Source organism: Chelon labrosus (assembly GCF_963514085.1).
Source record: "Chelon labrosus genome assembly, chromosome: 4".
Taxonomy (NCBI): Eukaryota; Metazoa; Chordata; class Actinopteri; order Mugiliformes; family Mugilidae; genus Chelon; species Chelon labrosus.
In genome coordinates, this window is record NC_140340.1 from 13,528,164 (window position 1) to 13,550,371 (window position 22,208).

At 39.7% G+C, this 22,208-nt stretch overlaps 1 protein-coding gene across 1 annotated transcript in view; it reads right to left on the minus strand.

The window, feature by feature from the left end:
* Positions 1-22,208, minus strand: part of syn2b (synapsin IIb) — a 76,655-nt gene that overhangs the window by 27,053 nt on the left and 27,394 nt on the right. Inside the window, exons 2-3 of the mRNA XM_084542091.1 lie at positions 3,688-3,745; positions 1,741-1,832 (exon numbers count right to left, since the gene is read on the minus strand). Of these exons, the coding sequence (XP_084398217.1) occupies positions 1,741-1,832; positions 3,688-3,745 (150 nt within the window). The remainder of the gene's footprint in view (positions 1-1,740; positions 1,833-3,687; positions 3,746-22,208) is intronic.

The following is a 22,208-nucleotide window of genomic DNA, read 5'->3' on the forward strand; positions in this document are numbered from 1 at the left end:
TGGGGGTTACTTAGCAACACGCCGTCTCCGAAGCAGTAAGCAAATCACTGCTTTGACTTGAAATCGATGGACACAGTGTAATTACAGAAACACGTGTAGATAGAAAGGTTTAAAAACCGAAACCGCAGGACAACACGACAGATTGAAGTATTTATTGTCAACTCAATAATCGTCTCCGTGTCCGGCCATGAAGCAGCTTCGGAGGAGCTTAGAGGACACATGCTGTTAAAGAATAAAACTTGTGAAGACACCGTCGGGACAGATGAGCGTGAATCATTCTGACTTCTCCTGTGAAGTTTGCTCCACAATATTTCCAGTTAATGTCCCAACTAGCTGCATGTTTGTGAGTGGGCAAGTGCAGACCAGCCCCTCGTAAAGCATAATTGCAGAGGGCAGAGACGCTGATTTTCACAGTGATGCTGCCATTTTCATTTCCTGTCAGTTTTGTTTGTTGCTGAGCGGTAGGACTTACAATCACTGACATCCTTTAGCCAGAACACCGGTGTCTGTGTCAGTGTGGTTTGTGGTGTGTGAGTGTGTCTATGTGATTGTCTGGTTTGCATCGGGCTCATGTGTTTGCACGTAGACCTACTGTGCCAGTCTGTGGGTAATGGTTGTGGGCAAACGCCTCTGCCCTTTTTTCCACTAGATCAGAGCTCCGGGGTAAACAACTCTGTTTATTATTGGATTGGAATGGATTCTGAGGTCTGTCGTGTCCTGGAAACATCTTTGGATCATCATTAATTAATGTGTTAAGATGGCACTTAGCTGGAGTTTGAAAATCTGTGTGTTCTTACACTCACGAGGACCAAATGTGCTTCAAATGACCTTTTTTGTGAGGGCTCATTTCAAGAGAGAGGGTCAGATTAATATTTTATGTTTGACTTGTGTTTCTTGGTTGTATTCAAAAATAGTCATTTAAGAGGAGAGTTAATGTCATGCAATATGTTGAGCCTGGAAGGAAAAACTGGTAAAATTAGAAATATTTTTGGACTTTTTGAGGAAGTTTTAGGGTGATGACATTATAATTAGTTAGTCATCCCCAGTTAGATTCCGGCATCATATATTATATTCATTTAACTGGAACAATGGACATCATCAAAAGCATTGTTCGATTCTGTCCAGTAACAATGCTTTAAACGTCGCCTCCCCTCTGTCTCTCCTCATGTTTCCTTTTACTTGAACTAACGTCTGGAAATGCTCAAAAACAACCAGTAAGTAATAAGCTTTGAAAGGAGCAGCATGTTGGAGAAACCAGGTGTTATTTCTAGAGTAGGACTGGGAAGTTGTGCTGTAGATTGAGGTCTTATAGATTTTATATGTTATTAATTCCATTGATTTGATCCAGAAGTCAAACCCAACAGTTGTGGTTTAAAAAAGAGGAGGAAGTTTGGGTTTTGGGATTCAAGCCATGTTAAATCCCGTAGTTGCTGTGTGTGTATGTGTGTGTACTGTTGTTTAATTAAGTTGTGGGCCAAACTCTTGCTGAATACTCGTGGCCTGGAGCCATTTTTCCAGGCCCTGCAACTATTTTAAGGTTAAAATCTGTTAAGACTTGCTTTAAGTGTAAATGTTACAGTCAGGTTATGGTTAGGGTGTGAGAACCTATCAGAGTTAGGGTTAGGCAGTTAGTTGAGATGGTTAGGGTAAGTGGTTAGGGAATGCAGTATGTCAATGAAAAGTCCTTTCAAAGATAAAAACATGAGTTTGTTTGTGTCTGTGTGTGTGGGTGGTGCTGACCTGACCACTTTGGTGCCGCCCCTGGTGACCTGCATGTCCACGTTACAAGTTCCATTTGAATGTGAGACGAGGTTGACCTCTGCGAACTCGGCCTGTGTGGATGGAGAGAAAACACATAATTATATATAGTTTAGTTACATGTGACTATATTGTAAATAGTTTCCACTGCTCTAAATAAACAGCTATTGGAGCTCGAAGAAGGAATAAGCAGAATAGGAGAGTAGCAGAGTATCAGACTTTTTCTTTAACTCTTGGATGTGTTCTATAATTAAAACGGCTTTCACGGTTGGCATCATTCTTTTTTTTTGAATTTTTGAATTAGTGACTCAGACTAGCCCTTAAAATAAAGGCTGAATCACTTCTTCAGTAGTAGTAGAGGAGGAGATGAATGACAGAGAAAAACATTCTAGCGTGCCACACACTTTTGCTGCTGTAATTTATCTATCGTAGCGTACTATATTACACACATAAACCATTCTAGTAAAATAACGCATGTAACTGCTCTTTGGTGTGGTTGAAAGCACAGTGAGGATTTCTCTGTGACTCATAGCCGCCAAGTCTGTCTCCTCTGGCGTCTATCTCGTTTCTGTGGTGAGGCTTGAGGTCGTAATTTAAGTGTCGACATCTATTAGGTGTGAAACTGTTTGGTGTGAAACCCCACGGAATACTCATCTGAAGTGCACTAACCAAGTCACGTAGAATGGTTAAGCTGGTTGAACCGATATGAAACCAATACGTGATACAGAGTGAGGGTAAGGCTGAATTGAAGACCTTACGTAAAAACAACTATGCACAGAAACCACAGAATTATAGTGCAAAGGTTTTAGTATAATTTTAGAGTTCTGATAGTTTCAAAATTAGAATATAAATGAAAGGCTTGTTCAAGTTTATAAATGTCTATAAAAGGAAATCACTGCACAACACAAATTTCTGTTAGGTTTCTTTAGTTTATTTCTTTCCTGCAGTTGCTCAGGTGCTTTTACCTAAACGCTAAGCTACATGATAAATGTTAATATTGCAATAACTTTCATTCAGTATCTTTATTTAGACTGTTAGCGTGCTAGCTTTTGCTTGTTAGGATGACATACTATCTTAACATAAGGTACAGTTAAAGCTAGTTGAAGATCGATGTTATTTATAAAACGACTTAAATTGCTACAGCACAAATCCCTAAAAAGTTAAAAAAAAAATAAAAATAATAATTGTTATTTTGTACTGCATAGCTGTATGAGGAAGCATCTCTCAGGTATTTTGACATCACGGTCAAGTTCCACATGTTTGTTAACCTGATAGCATGCTAGCATTTGCTAATTTGGATAACATATTAACATAAAAGACTGAAATAACTGCAGCACAAATTCCTAATAACATTGTTTCTTACTATTTTCTACTGCATTTCTATATGAGGAAAAAGCTATCAGGTACTTTTAGCTAAAGCCTAAGCTATATGTTAAATGTTTATGTGATGATCAGGTTCCCCGTCTTTGTTTAGCCTGTTAGCTGAAATCACTGTAGCACAGATTCCTTATGAATTCAACATTGTGTCTATTATTACTATATTTTCTAAATTTATTTTCTGCATGAGAAAGCAGTGCTTTGAGCTAACGGCTGAGCTATATGCTAAAAGCTAATGCGATGATCAGGTTCTCCATCTCTGTTTAGCCTGTAAGAAAAAATGTCAATATTTACGTCAGCTCAGGACAGGTTGAGGTTCTGGTTGATCTTAAGAGTTCTGCAGGTATTTTGGTCATAATCCAGTATTTAAACTCTTCCAAGAAAATTAATAAAGCAACAAAAGCTGATTCTCTAAGGGCCTAAAATAACTGTTTATATAGCTGTATGAATAATACTAAATATGGTACCTGTTCACTTTTATCTCGTTTTGAACCCTTTTAACCTTTAATAATGAATTATGCAGCATCATAGATCTGTGAGATTATGTGATACCTGCTCCACTTTGACATCGTAGTCTCCGAGGACCTTCTTTCCTCGAAACACTTTGGCCCTGAAAGATAAGAGAGGAGGATTAGTTTGCCATTTATACACTACAAACTCTCAGTTGTCTATGCTGCCCTCTACTGGTCAGGACACCTCCTGTGAAACAAATGAGAAACAGAAAATGGATGCCTGCTTGTTCACCTTTAATGGCCAAACTTTCTCAACTGTAGGAGGAGGATTTTTTTCAAACATGCATTTTTTTTTAACAGCTCTAAAAACATCCAGCAGATCAGCGAGGCCATTAAAAAATAAAAATAAAAATAAAAAATGCAATTAGTTCCATCACAACGGGGGAAACATTAAAATCTGACTGTGATGCAAGCATTAACTGCCATCTGTGTGATAAATGCAGTCAATAAGAGTGTGGTTTGATGTTGACTTTGTCTTGGCTGCTGATTGCTCAAGACCGAGTGCAGAAATACTGATTGCCTTTTTGGCCAAAAACACAAACAGACAAAATGCTCAGGATGTTTCATTGTACACGCGCATCGTAAATGGGTCGCAGATGGTTTACCCACCGTCCGTCATCGGAATATACACTGAAGATATATAAAGCAATAAACAAGAACGTGAACTAGAAAGAGAGTTTTTCAAGTTTTGGCTGATGCTAAAAACAGAGAACTTTGAAGAAGTCCTATATTATTTCCACCTTTTTGTCCTCATAAGTTTGTTCATGCACCAACTTGGTGAAACCTGAACTGTAAGTATATTACAGTTATAAACAAAACAAGACGACGCATCTAAAATTACTTTCCTTACACACAAAATTAATTCTTCAGTTATTATAGAGTTGAAAACCAATTCTTGTATCTAGGTAACTGAGCTGCCTCGAATTATCCAAACACTACACAAGCTCGTGTACCACAGTCTGACATCAAATCAGTTTACATGTTCATTCAGGGTTGTCCTGCGTGGGGTCAATTAAAAATGTATGCAGGATTCCTTCACACACAACCTCACTGGGCCTTGTGTAGCGCGGCGCAGAGGCATCTGGCTCGTTAGTCTGGTTCATTAGGATCCGACCATCTGTGAGAGGAACACTCCGAGGGCATGATGCCTTATCTTCTAACAATCAATAACCTCACCAGCAAAATGGGTGACACTACAGTTAGCGCAATTAGTCTTTATCAGCCCTGCTGGATGGTGATATTGTTTGAGTATGAGGTTTCGGCACAGGCAGCTACTTACACACCGCAGTGTTGCAATGATGACACCACATATTCACTGGTGATTATTACACTATTAAAAATGTACAACTCACGACAGGCATCGTCTTTATGGAAGTAAAGTGTCATTACTTTCCATGCTATGATTCAACAAGTTTCATTACAGCATCACTATAGTCCCACTGCTGAGTCTAAGAGAAAATGAGGCTTCACGTTTGGTATGTGTTCAGAGTCTATGGTGCACAAAGCACAACAATACACCAAGACATGGGAATGTCAGGCCAACAAGGTAATGGGCAATTACAGTGTTGTACTGAAAGGCAGCATAATTTCATCACACATGGCGCTGTCACATTATGTGAATCCTAACAAAGCTGTAAATGAATGCCAGAGAGCAGGCTTTCACAGCACAACGGTGCTTGTGACAAAATGGAACAACCTTCATATTGAATTTTTGTGGGGTGACATCTTTATAGATGTATTACTGTGACGGTGGAATAACCTGAGAACTCAACATGTCTTCAAATGACAATCTGGAAAATGCAGTTCAGTTCCTCGACTGACTACTTGAAGCTCACTCCAAAAGCGAGTCAGTCCCCACTGACGTTCATGTTTAAATATCCAACTATAGCAGAACTTAAAATGTTTACAGCTGGACACAAAAAACAGTTTTGGTATCTATAGCTTCTTTATCCATTCATGACAACTGTATGGGTGTAAACTATTGTTATAACTCACTTGTTCCAACTGTATTAAAGCTTAAAGTTATCACGCATAATTGAGAGCACTTTCCCCACAGATGGGTGCCCTCATATGTTGCTAGTTCTCTGCCAAGTGTGACCCATCTGCCTCAGCTCCAGTTAGGATTAGGTGGAGTCTGGAAAAGCTAAGATGGCACTGCACTGAGCTTTAAAACTGCAGGAGACCTTCAGGAAACTTATGGGTGATGCCATGGAGGGGTCAATGGCTGTGACTTTGTTGAGTTGTAACTGTGTTAGCAAACTGTTACCATCATTCACCCCTTCTGGGAGAAACACAGCATCATAAGCATTCATCTACCAATGAGCCTGAAGCAACCTGACAAATTGGATCTTTATTCTCCTTTCAGCCTTGTTTTAGTCTGCCTCACTTCTTGAATGAAATACCTGACTTATTAGCACCTAAATGCTATACTATTTGTATTAACCTGCTAATATCTCACTGTCTCTGTCTGATGTTTGATGATGGGTAAGTACTGGTAGTTCTCTGGCGTTTCAGATCCACTGTACAGCTACAGTATTTCAAGTACACTGTGGAGACCTGCAGGGTTTCAGTCAGCCCAGATGTTCCCACCATGCAGCTGGCAGTGAAGTGGTATCTGGCATCTGATCAAGACTTCTGCCAACTTGTTTGGTTCTCAAGTAATGCAATAATCATGCTTGATCTTAGAGTAGCTTAACACCATGCTGCCAAGCAGTGGGTAGCTGGAGGAGTAGACCTCGGCACCTGTGTTACACCTATGAGCACACTCAGCACAGAAAGGTCCAGGATACGGCTGCAGGTCAGCAAGAACAAGATCTCACAATATACAGTAAAGCCACAGTCACTGCAACACAGAAAAGGAGCAACAAAGCCTCGCAGAGTGACAGCACACATTTACAACTGCTTCCAGTCACCCTCAGGCCCCTCAAACAATCACCTCACATAAATGGAGAAATTTCCTCTGTACTACATCCAACCAGCGTTCTGCTTTCTTCAGCATCACGGGCAGTTAGTTTAGTCCTGTTAGGCTATACATACATCATAACAACAAATGATCTCCGACAGGATATCCCTGTAGTTTCCTGTATTCAATTTGTAGCACCCACTAGTGCTTTAAAAGAAAACATTGCTGAATGCTTCTCAGTAGAGTTTAATAAGACCAAAACAGCCACATGCTGTTTTGTTTTAGCACAGTACACAGACTTAAAGTGTGTTAGTTGAGCCATTACAATTGAAAGAGCACACATTATTAAGGTACACTGCAGGAACACTTTAATGAATTGTCATCTGTGTAAATCTGCAAAATGAGAAGCCACAGAGGTTAAATAGTGCCTAAATTAAACTGTGGTTAAAAATTTATTTTGTTTGGTATCCCTAAAACCACCATTGTACTTCCAAACGGTGTAAAGAATAATTCAAAAATAAGTTGGACGATATGTTTTTCCTCTTTTTCTAAAGTAGAAACCATTTAGCTACAGCAGATGTATTTATTTGCTCAGGTAATGTTAAGATTTAAACAGCAATTATCCAGATGAAGCTGAGAAGGTGTCATATTCCAAAAATAAAGGTGGATTTGAATAAGTACATGCTCTTTAATTCATGAGTGTAGCAGTTCAAGCAGACCCATCTGGAGTAAACATCTGTGGCATGGAGCTGGCTGTAATAGAAGATACATAACACTTGAATGATTGACGATTTACTGAAAAGAAAAGTAAATACACAAACAAGCTCGCATTGAGCTACCAGAGATTGAGCATATATTCGCAAGTCATTCTGTAAACATATGCCTATTATCTCAACGGGATGCATGAACCAGATGCACAAGTGTGACACGAGCTGTGACGTAGGTCTGGGAGCAAACCAGAAGCTGCTGAAAAACAGTGCGACCAGCGCTGGGTTTTAATTCAACAACTGAGCCCTGCTGACTCCATCTTTTTCTTTTCAGGGTCATTTGACGAGAAGCCGCTTTCATTATTGATGTGTGGCGTCTGAGTCTGAGACGGCCTGTAGAAATTAAGCCTTTTAAATCGATGCACGCTACTGACAAACATAAAGAGTGAAAGCGAGAGATGGGAGAAAAATACAGAAAGGAGAAATGAGTGGCATCAGTAATTGGAAATGCAATAACTGCGATGTGGACTGGGGTATGAGCTACCGAGCTCTACATAATTATGAAGACAGCTTTGAATTTTAAAATGTTTTGCAGGGAACACTGAATTTCCAGTTTATTTCTGTTCAGTGAATCTCAATCATATGCATCGATCTGTTTCTTCAGGTCCAAGAACCTGCAAGAAAACAACTAAGTAGACATCACACAAGTTTGATTTGTAAAATGAACTTGTCATCCTCCGAGTTGCAGTCGACAAATATAGGCTGAATAATCAGGGTTTAATGACAGTGTCTGTTGCCTATTAAAGCATGATACACATCCCATTAATGCAGTAGATGTTCCTTGGCATGCTCTCCCACGCCTCACAGCAATTTCTCTCTTCGTTTTTCTTCTCATAGCTATAATACCTAGATGAACATTTTTTCCACCCATCTGTTTTTCGCCCATCTGTAATTGTCAAGATCGACTCGGTGTGAGTCATTTAACCGGTTTAGTGAGAAAAGAGTGATCGTTCAAGGCACATCGTGTTGCTATGATACATTAGACTGTATGTAATTAGCAAGATTGAATAATTAATGGAGCGAAGGAAAGCATTTGCACGCAATCTCAAACGACTTGACAGAAAAAGAACTGTCACGCAATAAGATGTATTAATGCTAAAGCTTCTTGTTGGTTTCAGCTAACCTAGAAGGCAGCTGTCCTCTTCCTGACACAGCAACCCAAAGTCTCTATTAATACGAGACAGTACACGCCCTGGCTTTCTCATCAATTGTTCCACAAGTGGAGGTGAGATCTGACTACTGGGGTGAAATGGCACAAAAAGTGTAACAGCAGTCTTGTCTCTGCCTGAGATAGCAGCTGAATACAGACGATGTAGGTGGATGATAACGAGAGTACAGCAGAAGGAAGAAATCAGGGGTTGGTGAACTACACTGGCTGCAAACCAAGAATTCAGTTTCAGCGACTGCATGCCTGCTAGAAGTTTTTCAAGCTTTCCTTGTTACTGTATGTCATGCAGAAAGCTGTTGCTCTTCTGCTTTCATAGACTAACGCACTAATATATATTGGACTTAATATAAAGACAGGTTTTCTACTGATGACAGATGGAAATCACTGTCTGCGATGTTAGACTAAAAGAAGAAAAGACTGATAATAACAGTAAGACATACAAAAACACTCTAAATTAGAATATACCAAGCAAACAACAAGAATAATTTTGTACAATGTTAAATAACACTGAGTTTGTGTACATGTATGAACAAGAAGATAAAGTAAAGGATTTATAGATTATCTGCACTGTCACAACCTTTTCCTCAGCTCATATTGATTTGTCATAATCTCATTACACATGTTTGCCAAGCTTGTTCTGGCACATGTCATGACAACTAAGCTGATGTCACAGAGCAGTCTATACACTGTTGTTCAAATACAAACAAATGACAAAAAACAAAACAAAAAAACAAATTTCTCTCTCCAAGCAGAGGATCAGAGCGCAATCTGACATTTGTCCTTCAGCAAGTATTTCAGCCTCAGTGCAGATTGAGGCTGAAATACTTACTGAACAGCAGCCGAGGCAACCACAGCTCTGATTGGCTGCGCTGACTGAACATGCACGGCATATAAAGCTTCAAATCAGCGGCCCCGGCTCATACGTTCTTGCCCGAGGTGAAGATGTCGCTTGAATTATTCAGCTGCGGCACAGGAGGCTGTAACACCTCCTTCCGCTGTTATCCTCCTTCTCTGCGGCCCCCGCGGGAATGCAGGTGTCCCTGAGACGGCTCCTCCCTTACCCATAAATGTGCCATGTCAATGTGTCTGGTAAAAGCTGTGAGTGAGTTGTGGTTAGTATTGAGTATCAAGACAGCAGCTCTGTCAAATGGTCTTTCTTTACATCATCTACAATGAGCTTATTTGGCAGATATTAACTGAAAAAAGTTATTTCTTAAGTAGTTTATTGCTCTTTAAAGATTAGTAATGACACATATCCTGTAATAATATTGATAATTCTATCCATTTTTACAGAACTGATGGTTAATTGAGCAAATTAGAGAGTACACAAACCATGGGATTTGTATTAGGCTGTGGTTCCGCTCTGTTATCTTGATAACTGGATTAAGAGTTTGTGTCTGGTTTTATTTTTAAGTGTTAACTAGACAAACCAGAACATTTCAGCAGTAATATAAATATTAATGTTTCTATTGAGTAACTACTTCAGTGTTGAGTAATTTTCAATGAGTGACTGATTATTTCTCAGGTGAATAAAAATGGTGAATATTTTTTTCAATAATCCATCCAGTAAGCAGTTATAAATATTCATATGCTTTTAATTAATGTATTATAAACCTGGTGCACCAAAGCCCCCTTTTCAACAAAGTAATTGGCTTTTTGCCAGCCACTGGATGGGTTTTGCTAAATAATAAATATGTTAAATTTGAATTTAAATTAGACAGACAACACAAGCATCAACGTGAATGAGGACAAGCAAAAGCCAAAAAGGAAAGTTTTTCAACCTGAACCCAAAAATTGGTCTCATCAGTGGCTTATTAATGATGTATAAAGCATCGATAAGTGGTGAATGATTAACAGTTTGAATTTAGAAATGCCTGGTGAAGAGTTCCCTGTAAAATCTGGTATAAACTAACAACTGTCTTAGAACATTTATAGGCTTTCCCGTCTTTTCCTTGCCTTGATGTAGACCAACTGATCAGCATGATTCAGGAGGAACCAGCTCTGTACAAATGTTTATAGCTTTTAATAGCTTACTAGTCTCCTAGCTAATAGCAGCTCTTCAGCCTTTGTTTTGCTCATAGACTGTATATAAACATGGACAAGGCATCCCCACTTCCTTGCATTGGCCAAACTGACACTAGTTTCCCAGGGATACGGTTGGCACCATCTTGAGATGCCAGAGTATCCGCATTGGAGCCGTGTTATCGGTGACCAACCCACACTTCTGCAAGACTCACTCGCATTTTCGTTAGTATTTCTTTAATACTGCGTTCTGCTCTACCAGTCACAAAGAAATGTGGGATTATACACTACTTATTTATTTATTTATTCATTTATTCATTCCTACTCTCAAGGTCCTACGGGACCACTTCGCAGAGCAGTTAGCATGGCAATTAGTAGTCATCATGAGGTCACTTCCTGTTTCTATAGTGTCAAATAACTAACTAAAACAAAACTTGAAAGAAAATGGACGCTTGAACGTACATCTGTATTATTTTAACTACCTAAAATGAGAGAAACCATCCTTGAAAAACAAACATTTATTTGACGTACACTTATTTTTTTAGTTTGGCCCAAGACCCATCCACTAACATGGAGGGGGTGGAGCTTATGACCTATACTGCAGCCAGTCACTAGGGGGAGCTGTACTTGCTTTGGCTTCGCTTTTGAGGAGCTGTTCTGCCTTCCATCTTTATTTACAGTCTATGGTTTCGATTAATGAATACTGCCACCTGCTGGTATGAGAAGTTACTTCTTTTCACGGTATTGGTTGAAGTCTTTTCAATGTATTCAGTGCCACTTGAGGTGGTATGTCAGTTTGGTTTGTCTAAACCTTAATGAATATAAAACACTGTAGATTAACAACAGAAATAAAAGTCTAGACCAGAGTAAAGTATTTTGACTTTCCCTAGCACATTTCATTTGAAATCATTTTAGAATAAAGTGCCAAATCTTCCTCAGGGGATTTATGTCAGTAATGAAATAACTGAGAGTGAGATATAGCCATTTAACACTCAGTGACAGATTGCTAGGGTTCAAAACAGCTTTTCATTGATATTTGCACTGCTGTAAGAAGCAACAGGATGAAAAGAGAGAGTTTAATTTCGCCAAACTCATCAGCATCCATCTCTTCATTCAGTTGGACAACAACTCCTAAACATAAGGTCAAAAGAATCAAAGGGCTTTTCAGGGTGAAGAGGTGGAATATCTGTGACTGCCATTCACTTGTTGAAGGCCAAACTAAAGGTAGGGAAAAATAAGCAAGAGCTGAAGGTGAGTGAGCCTTATCAGGGAAGATACAAAGTCTATCTGTTGATGTCTATGGGTCAAAACTTGGGTCAAGGATTTAACACAATGATTAAATATATTTGTTTGACTTGCAATTACTGTGGAACCTCAATACTTTGGTCACTATGTGTTGAAACTACAATTTCTCCCACAAAGTTATTTCTGTATCGATCCAATCCACCTCAGAATAAAGCTGAGACGCAGAACTGTACAAACAGTACTTAACCCCTTAACGCCTAGGGTCGCGAATTCGCGACGCACTGTTTCCGCTCAGACTGCAGCCGAAATAACGGATGTAATACTCCAATGTCGGTTTGTGCACATACAAAAAATTCCTAGGAACCTTTTGCAAGCACTAGTTTCTCGTAGGACCGGTCGGAGTGGTAAGCAAAAGCACAAATAATTAATTTCTTAACTGAAAAATCAATTCAGGCATTAAGGGGTTAAAGGAACAACTCTATTCCCGCACACTTGAATATAACCAGACAGGAATACACGTGACGTATTTTTCTCCTTGGTTTCCCTGAAACCATCAACGACAGTGTCAGAGGTGTGTGTCTTTGTGTTCCCTCAGAGAGTCTGTGGCTCGTCTGTGAGGTTTTATTACATTACTGTGATAAGCGATGACCCACAGGCCAGGCTGTTCTCTCATAAAGACACACATGTGTGCTTATAAGTGAGGCAGGTTTGTGTGTGTGTGTTAGAGCGCCCACTGACAGCATTAAGACTTGTCTCAGCAAAGGTCTTTCAACTAACAGAGTTTATCTTGTTTTCCTCGAGGTTTCATCGAATCCCGCCGAGTGATTTGTGACTGGACTGAGCTGAGAGTGTGTTGGTTTTATGTTTGTGTACGTTTGTAGAGATGGTGCTTTTTGCCGGGACTAGGAGTGGCAGTAATCTTTTTTTATCTTGTCCCTGTAATTTGACAGCGTTGATTTTTTTGTTAGTTCACATTGCAGCTTTATTTGCCTTTCTCTTTTTTCACTTAACCTTTACTTGCTCGCAGTTTTTTATTCAAATTTGCATAGTTAAAGGATAAAGCTGGCATCATTCTCACTGGGGACTATTTTCAGCTGTGGATTAACACACATTTGGCGAGGACTCAATTATATAAATGAGGAACATGTCACTCTGTGCTGTGGTGCAGTATATTGATGTGCCAAGGCACAGAGCATGAACTTCCTGTCAGTTTTGGTTCTTCTGATGTGATATGTTAACAACAAGCTTTTTGAGTTTGAAGTTTAGTAGTATCTTGTTCCGGCAAACACAATACTAGACATTAATGTGCTAACTTCAACATTTTAAGCTCTACTAAATGCACTCATTGGTGTCTTGAAAACGGAACTGGGCGGACTAATAATATTCCTATATCTCGTGTTTGCGCTCCCAGGTCATCAGTCGGCGTTTGAATGACAGCTGACAGCAACGGTCAGTCACCAAAATTGAATCTGTGGATTTGTGACGAGTGAAACATGACATTTTGGGCAAAAACAATCTCCAATATCATCTGGTCTGAAAACAGTTCTGACGTAAAAAGCCACGCATTTGCTGAGTTTGAGACTGATTTGTCGTCGCAGATAAAAAATGTGATTGACTCATTCATGAGGGATTGTGGCTTGGTTAGCACCGTCAGCCTGTCATTGATGTACGTCATCCATAATATGTAAATGTACCAGAATCCATATACTGATGAACAAAGAGTAGAAATGGTAATTAGGAAGCATTTAAGGTTTTATAAAGCTAATATTTACATATATTAGACTCCAAACGTCCCATTAGAAACAATAAAAGCCTTATAAACCTACTAAACCTACTATACTTCATATATGACTACTATACTGTGTGTACTTGGTGTCTGCTCTGCCATAGTATCAGTATTTTTCTATCACTCTCCTGTCAAAGTGTAAGCTGTGAGGCCAGTTTGCCAGTATTGTCTCCTTTCAGACTGAATGCAGTATTATTTGATTTCCAGTTCACTAATTAGCAGAGTGACAAAGCCAAACAATTACCAGCAAATGCGTGGCATGATTGGTTCTTCAGGCAGTAGAAAACCAAACTCCTCATTACTGAAAATTGTTGGCTGAGTCAGAAAAGACTCTATGACTGTGGTGAAACACTCTGATTAGGACTGTTGTATTTTTTGTCCTTGTGTGGAAACCTCCAAAGGAAAGAAAACAAAACTCTATGACCATACTCTGTCGTCATCTTTGATTTGGTATTTTTGTTTAAAAGACAAGCGGACTCCTCAACTCTACTCGCTAACTCAATCCATCATTTCATGCATCACCTACAAGTATCATGTATCCTGTTTGAATCATGTACATATGCTGCATGTGTGACTATTTGATTCTCTCCTCCCCTCTTCTGTCCCACCTCCCTCTTTTTTCCCTGTCTCTCTATTAATCTCTATTAATAGAGATATAATGATAATATGAGCTGGGTTTGTCCCAGTAAAAGACAATTTTCTTTGCAATTGTTGCCTTTGTGCTTGCTCCTAAGGTTTTAGGTTAGGCAGACAATTTTAAGTGATGCAATATAAATGAAAATTGAACAGTTCGGGGGCTTTAGCAGCTTACTCAAGACACCTCAGTCATGGACGTCCAGTATGGGATCAAACCAGTCCCTTCTCTAACCACTACTAACTCCGCTTCTCACAAAAGCCTTGGAGAAACTATAAGAATAAAAGATATGACAGCAGCGTTCATATACAGCAAGATGAGCTCAAAGTTCACAGGTTGAATTCAGATTCAACTAAAAAGTCTGCCTTTCATCCGTTTCTCTCCAAAAGTAAGATATATGCCCTGCCAGGATACGTGCCCTCCATTCTCTGTGAGCTTTTAAGATTGAGAGAGTTTGTTTCTCAGTCTTAAAGATTGGGCTGTCAATATTTAATTTGTTGACTGAAGGCTGAGATGGATACACAGTTGGGGAGACGGCAGTTTAAATCGAAGGATTCTCCACAACTCATTGAGTCTAATCAGGTCCTCCCTGTGATGGAGCAGCAGTGGCATGTAAACGGTAGAATTTTAACGACTATCTTTCACATGCAAGACACCATTTTATTCTTCAACAACCGTACAGGGTGGGCAATTTGATCACACTGTGGCAGGGAGATGAATAACTTAGCAAGGCAGGGACCTTGAGCACACAGTCTCCAAGAACAAAACCGTTGCCTCAGTTCTTTTCAATAAGATGACCAGTCCTGAATCAACAGACACACTCTGAATCATCTGACAGTGAGGTGAAGCTGAGGTGAGTCCTCTTCCCAGTTTCATGAGAGGTTGAGACTGAGAGTCTGTCTGCAGCAAGATGGAGAACAGATAAATCATTACAGACAACGCTGCAGCGGCTTGGCACAAATTGGATTTCATGTGCACTTTATCGAAATGGTCATCTAGATACTCTCTTGTTTTTGCTCGGCAGTCTGTATGAACACACCTGTGAGAGCGCACCATTTCATATGCATCCGAAAACACCCTTGAACATGCAGACACATTGACATCCTAGTCACAGAAATAGTTGAGAGCAATCAATTCAGGCATTAAGGGGTTAAAGGAACAACTCTATTCCCGCACACTTGAATATAACCAGACAGGAATACACGTGACGTATTTTTCTCCCTTGAAAAAGTCAGCCTTGAAATTGGTGTCAGTGCAGGGGCACTGGAATTCATGTATGCACAACAAGTTCAGGTTTATATTTGCTGTCAGTGCTTTGCAGTGAATTTCCTTGTCACTTGAAGAAGAAGAAAAAAAAAACAGATTTCAGTGTCAGCTCAGGTATCATATTTACTCTTGTTTCTCACTGTGATGATGAGATTAACTGGGCCCTCTCAGGGAATACTCAGACACCAAAGGAGGAGCAGTGTGTAGAGGGACAGGGAAGTTTTCAGTAGAAAAATGTTCTCAAAGAAACCTGTGGATTATCTTCAATCATTGATCAAGGTATTGTTTAAGAATCTAGAACTATTTTTCCAAGTCTATGTGTATAGCACAATAACACTAGATGTAATTTAAAAAAAAAAAAAAAGCTGGATTCATGTTTTCATATAGTTCATGGTAGACATTTAGCCTTTGAATGTATTACAGTTTAGCATTGCCTCTGGCAATAGTTTTTCTTAATGATGACAGTGTCACAGCCGAGATGTAAGCTATTTCTGATGCAAAATCTACATATTTTACGGCTGAAACCATTTAACTGGTAAAAATACAAGTTAGATTTCATTGTAAAGCTGCCAAAAGAAATCAGCCAGCTCTGGGGCTGAAAGGTGAAGGCAATGCAGAATTGATGAAAACTGCAGTTTGGCGAATGGCCACCTGAGGCTGGGTCCAAAAGTGAGTCAACAGTTTTACTCTCTAAAACTCTGTTTGATTAGATTTAGATTCAAACGCAGGGTTTAAGTTAAAATAGAGGCAGTTTATAATAATTGTTTCAATAATAAGCCCTAAGTTAAGGTTATGGAATCGTTGCAGAAACAGCTTCTGATTATTAAAGTCAGAGGTTTTGTCAACCTATCCATCAACCTCAGCCTCCTCCCTGCATAGACTGTGGCTCCATAACTACGTCACTTCACTTCTTCTTTTGACACCAGGGTGCGCTGTCACAATTAAACATGTTAACTGCAAAGTTTGTTTTACCAGTCAGTCCATCAAACCATCATAATAAACTGTCCACTGAGGTAGACAGTTGCTAAAATGACAGAAACCATCACACACACACTCCCCAACCTCTCACATACATATTAACACTTACAAATTTATACAACATACACCGACAAACAGCACCCCACACAATATTTCACGGCCACAGTCCCCCTGTTTGCAAAGTCATCACCACTTCACTTATTGTTCTGCTTTGTTGAGAACTAGTCTGTGTCCTTTCATGCGTCTGTTTGTCCACCACCCACACCGCCTATTTGTCGTGACAATGCTTGGAGCGTAGAGTTTAAATTTAGAGGGAGCTAGAGATAGAAAGACAGAGGGAGAGAGCCGCCACAGAAATTGCTGATCCTCCTTTTGGCCGTTTGCCTGATAGACGGGGTCAGAAACAAAAAGTTCCAGGTTACCACCGCCAGATGGATGAAAAGCCAGCACAGCGGAGCCATAGAGTAAATTATGAGGTAGACATCACCCAATTTAAAACATTATGGCAAGTGCTACGTGCAATGATGAGGCAAGTATCCTCTGACACTGGCAAAGACAGAGTATTGTGACTTCTTTCAAGGAACTAAAACTTTCCTTTAGACCTTTGGTTGTTTGCATTTACATCACAGTCTAAAGACCAGTAGAGATTAGAAAAATTAGTCAGCAATGGCAGTTTTCACACACCTTTCGTATGCACTATACAATAACAGGCTCCATTGTGGTTCAGAAGGGGGTGGTAATGTGGAAAAATGTACAACAACAATAACTTCAAGCAACAACACAACAGCATTGAGTAGATTCAAGCCAGGCTGGTGTTGAACATGATTTAATTCTTTGCAAATGGCCATTGTGTCAATCTTGTGGAGCTAGACTTATAGTAGCACATTTTACTGGTTGTTGCAGAGACTGACAGAGCTAGACGGCAGGAACAATATATTGTAAGTACCCGTTATTTAATTCAGACCCTGCTCCATGTTGAGAACACGAACAGAACATTTGCATATTTGCAAAGTTCCTACTAAACGGTGAGTTTTAGCATCTTTCAGCTAATATTTGGTTGGTTACATTACAAATTTTCAAAGGAAGCTGGTGATATGAAGTGACCAGCTGATATTCAACACTGAAAGTGGAGCTAGCGTCAACTTTTTTTTGTTGCTCCTCTGACACAGCTAATCATGCGGTTGCTTCCGCAGTTGCCATGTTATATTAATGCCAGGTCCAACCCTCCCACATCGATGACACCAGCGAGCACTTGAATGACACTCCCACAGAGATTCTGCATCACCTACAATGCCAACACTGAAATAAAGATGGATGGCAGAACAGCTCTTCAAAAGTGAAGCCAAAGCAAGTAGAGCTCCCCCTGGTGACTGGCTGCAGTATAGGTCATAAGCGCCACCTCCTCCATGTTAGTGGATGGTACCTGGGTCAAACTAAAACACTAAAATATATTTTTTTTTCACGGATGGTTTCTGCCATTTTAGTTAGTTAATATAAGTATATGTTAATACACATTTGAGTCATATAAGAATCTTTTGGATAAGTTTCGTTTTAGATAGTGTTCTAGAAACACGATGTGACATAATGGCGACTACGAGTTGCCATGCCAACTGCTCCATAAAGTGGTCCCTTGGGACCATGAGAGTTGTAAAACAGAATAATAATAATAAATACAGTGTATAATCCAACATTTCGTTGTAACTGATGGAGGCAGAGCAGAGTGCAGTATTAATTAAATGAACACTCGAGTGAATCCGGTGGAAGTGTGGGTGGGTCATTGATTTCACGGCTCCGTGTGGCCCCACTCTTGGACCATACTGTGGAGACTCTGGCGACGAAAGATGGCGGTGTCCATATCCCCAGGAAAATAGCGTCGGTTTGGCCAATGCAAGAACGTGGCGACACGTTGCCCATATTTATATACAGTCTATGGTGTGAACCGTCAATCTCACTTCTGTCAGGAACTTTGTTTCTGGCCACAGAAGAAGATAACAGTTTTCGGTAAAATAGTTCTGACAAACCATCTGAATGCTGCCAGACAAACATCCAACGCCACATTGAAAAAAGCTGGTGAACCTTGTCGAGCATTTAGCAGCTAAACAGATAAAGAAAAATGGAGATGACAGTTGTACACACATAGATCAGGTCACCTGACACACAACTCAGAAATTTCGAATCGGAAACTGTTGTTTTGCGTATGCTGAATGTGTAATTAGCAAAAAAACAAACCAATAAAACAAGTAATGCAGTTTTAAATGTCTCGACTGACAGTGATGTAGTGTTCTGCAAGATTTAAGAATGCACTGGTTGCCATGTTCGTGAAAAGACATACATGAGACCATATTATTATTCTTTAGTTTTGCTCACCACCATTCTAATACGGCGCATTCTGAGAAGTGGAGTAAAGATAAATACTTTTAAGGAGAGAATACGTGATTGGCAGGTGGAACCGGAACAGGCATCAACAACACCCAATGACATCTGTTTCATCTTTAGACAGTGCAGACAGTTTAATGGGCCGAGTGGGGAGCCTGAGTGGCTTTGCTCCAGAAAATACAGTTTTATCAAGGAGATATAAATTCCCAGATGACACATATGCAACACCAAAAATATCCTTCCAAAGACTGATGGTGCCACCTTTAAAACTTACTTTAGATAGTGTCATTTTATAACCTGTAACAAATGAAACGTGTGTGCATAATATTTGATTGTTGCCTATATTTAGCTGAGTAATGCCACTCACTCAAAATGAAGCACATAAAACAGATTTTGGTGCCACGTGTAATAAGAATTGATTTAAACAGGTGGAGAAAAAAATCAGGCTTGATATCAAAGTGGAAATTAAAACTGCTGTATACAAGGCCTTATCTAAGCACATTCAGGTCAATCATAGCAGCTATATCTTGACACAAAAGAACACTTGTTCAGAGCTGCACTACAAAATAATCCAACTATAGAAAATGATAAAAACGAAAAGGCACACAGGTCATTCATTTGCGTCAACAGCTTAGCACCTGCACAGAAAATGAAGCCCTCAGTCTGTTTCATTTTACTGTCACAGAGAGGCATGAAACAAACAAAAATGATTGCAGCGGAGTCCAACATGATACTGTTAAGGGAAAGAAATGGATATACTCAAGGGCTATTCATACCTCATAGTAAAATAAAATTTAGTGATGAAAGCTTTGGTAATTTACTGCATCACTGGACAGAACGCTACAAATCCCACATTGTTCCTGGGTAGTGGCGATGAGCCAGGTTCTAAGTAGCCGGCTAATTTTCCAGTCAGTTCCTCAGTTATGTTTTCCAGGAGTAACGCTGAAGCCTGTTAAAATGTGAAAGTAAACCTTTTCCAGCTCAACAGACGCACCGGAGGGGCCTTTAAACTGCTGCTCATTCAGGCACAGAGTGGATGAACTGGTGCAGTTTCAGAGGGAAGGATTTTAACAGGAGTGTCATGAGCATAAGCTTTCATAGCCTTGCACAAAACATTTAGGCAAGAATTTAGGTAATTAAACACTGAATTTAAAGTATTTCTTGTGCAGAAGACTATTCTGCAGACATGACTTGTTTTGGGTTCAGTGAATTTATTTATATTTTGATAACTAGTCACTTTCCTAATAATGTTAAAAATTATCATCCCACCAAAAATTCCGAAATTCTGACACATATCCATCTTCCTATTGCTACTTTATTTGGAAATAGATAGATTTAGCTACTTAGCTAAGTGTAATGATGCCTTTCTTTTTATTGACATGCAATTAAGGAGATTCATCCATTCTCTAACTTAAGACTGATGATGAATTTGAAATGATAACAAACATCTGAACACAGCGCGAGGTGCCTCTAAGGCGGTGCTTTCCAACCTATTTTAGTCTGTCACTCGTTAATTATGCCTACCACCTTCAGAGTTCATTCAAAGGGTAATTTTATTCCTCAAAAACAGCCCATCTGATTTATATTAGAGGCCTTGGTAATTTAGGCCTAACTTGAATCACTGCCTCATAACTGCATGCCCCGAAAATTAAGTTAGCCTTTTACATTTTGGGTTTAAAATGTGGCCACTGGATCTTTTTATTCCATTAAAAATCTGTGTGACATTTTGTTATAATTAGACAATGATTTGTTGAGTTAAGGCCACCTTGACCTTTGACCCCCAAATTCGAATCAGTTCATCTCCCAAAATGTGTTGGATGGACAGCATAACTGTATGTGCTGACCGACTGACATGCAGTCGAAAAGACAGACTACAGGTGCAGCACCTATCAATGCACTTCTCTTTTACTTAACCATATCATCTTCACACCACATAGTTACTCAGGTTGCTCCTGCGCTACAAAGCATAAATAACACAGCCCCGACTGTAATTAGAGTTGTGTTTATTTTGTGTCCCGCAGAGTAGACACTGTATGAATCTGCTGGAGCTCTGCTAGTGTCTGTGTTTGGTTAATGTGTCAGCTGTCTCCAAAATGCAATTTGCATGGCTGGGCAGTCTGTCCTCTACGTGTCACAATAAAGTGTACTGATGGATTACTCCTTCAGGCTACATGTTTCTCATCCATCTCACAATGAAAAGATAATCCTGCCCAAAATGAAGGGTAAAAAAAATCATACAACAGATGTCACAATCCATTTGACACGATGACTTCCTGAAATGAGTGCTCTATGAGTCTGTGATATACATTTATAAATTTCTGATCCCAACTTAAAAATTGTAATTCAGTCACATTGCAGATAAACAGATTGGATTAGGTTTCTAACTGGACAGCTATAACTATTATTAAAAGCAGCTTAACCATTACTAAATCAGTAATAACAGCAGCCAATAAACCATTTTCTTGCTCATTTAAGGAGGTAATCCTAGTCCTTTTGTGTAGGTTTAGGCTGATATGCGTCATGTGATCTCAGAGGACTATATCAGGTTTAGATTATGTAAGTACATGCATGACATCTGTGTACTGGTGTGCATCTGCAGCCAGTCACTGTATAACTGCAGTGAAATTCAGTGTTTCACAGCGTATGCATGCTCCAAGCTGCTAATTAAGTAACCGAACAGATGACTCTGTTTTCCTTCAGTGGTTCATTTTAACTCTCCAACAGAGAATGTGAGTGGAAGACAGGCACGACGAGAGACAATTCGAGAAGGTATTAACGGTGAGAGGGAAAGAGAGAGACGAGAAGGAACAGGGAAAGAGCTCTTTCCCTGTGGATTAATCCGTTTAAGGCTGCTGAACCGGTGAGAGGTGGAAGTAGCTTGCATCGAGGTTAATAGAGATTAAACCTGAACAGGAAGTTACCATTTGTGACCGTGCGATAATTGGGAAACTACGCCCCCACGAGCAGAGGTAAACACACTCAAAAACACAGAGAGGCACAAACAAGGTTTTATAAGAAGGCTTATATTCAGGTGACATTTGTCATTTGTCTTCGCCTGTAGATCTCAAGCTGAAACTTGGATGAAGCTGGAGTTGACTTATGAAGCTTATCTGTACCTAAAGAGTACAGAGAGTACCTTCAGCCATGACAGACGACCAGTTTGTGTGTTCATAATACTCTCAACCACACAGACGGAAAGATTATTGATTTACCAATGAATCCAGTTGGACTCAATCAAATGCACCGGGCAGTGTTTGTGGGTGGGAAGACTGATGTACTGAATCCTGCTAGTTGGTCAGGTGCCTGTTCAGAATGGAGCAGGGGTATAATATAATAGGCTAACAACACAACAACAACAACTGTCTACAGCTTTAGAGGGCGTGTATCCAAGGGCCATAACCAAATTTTAAAAATGAT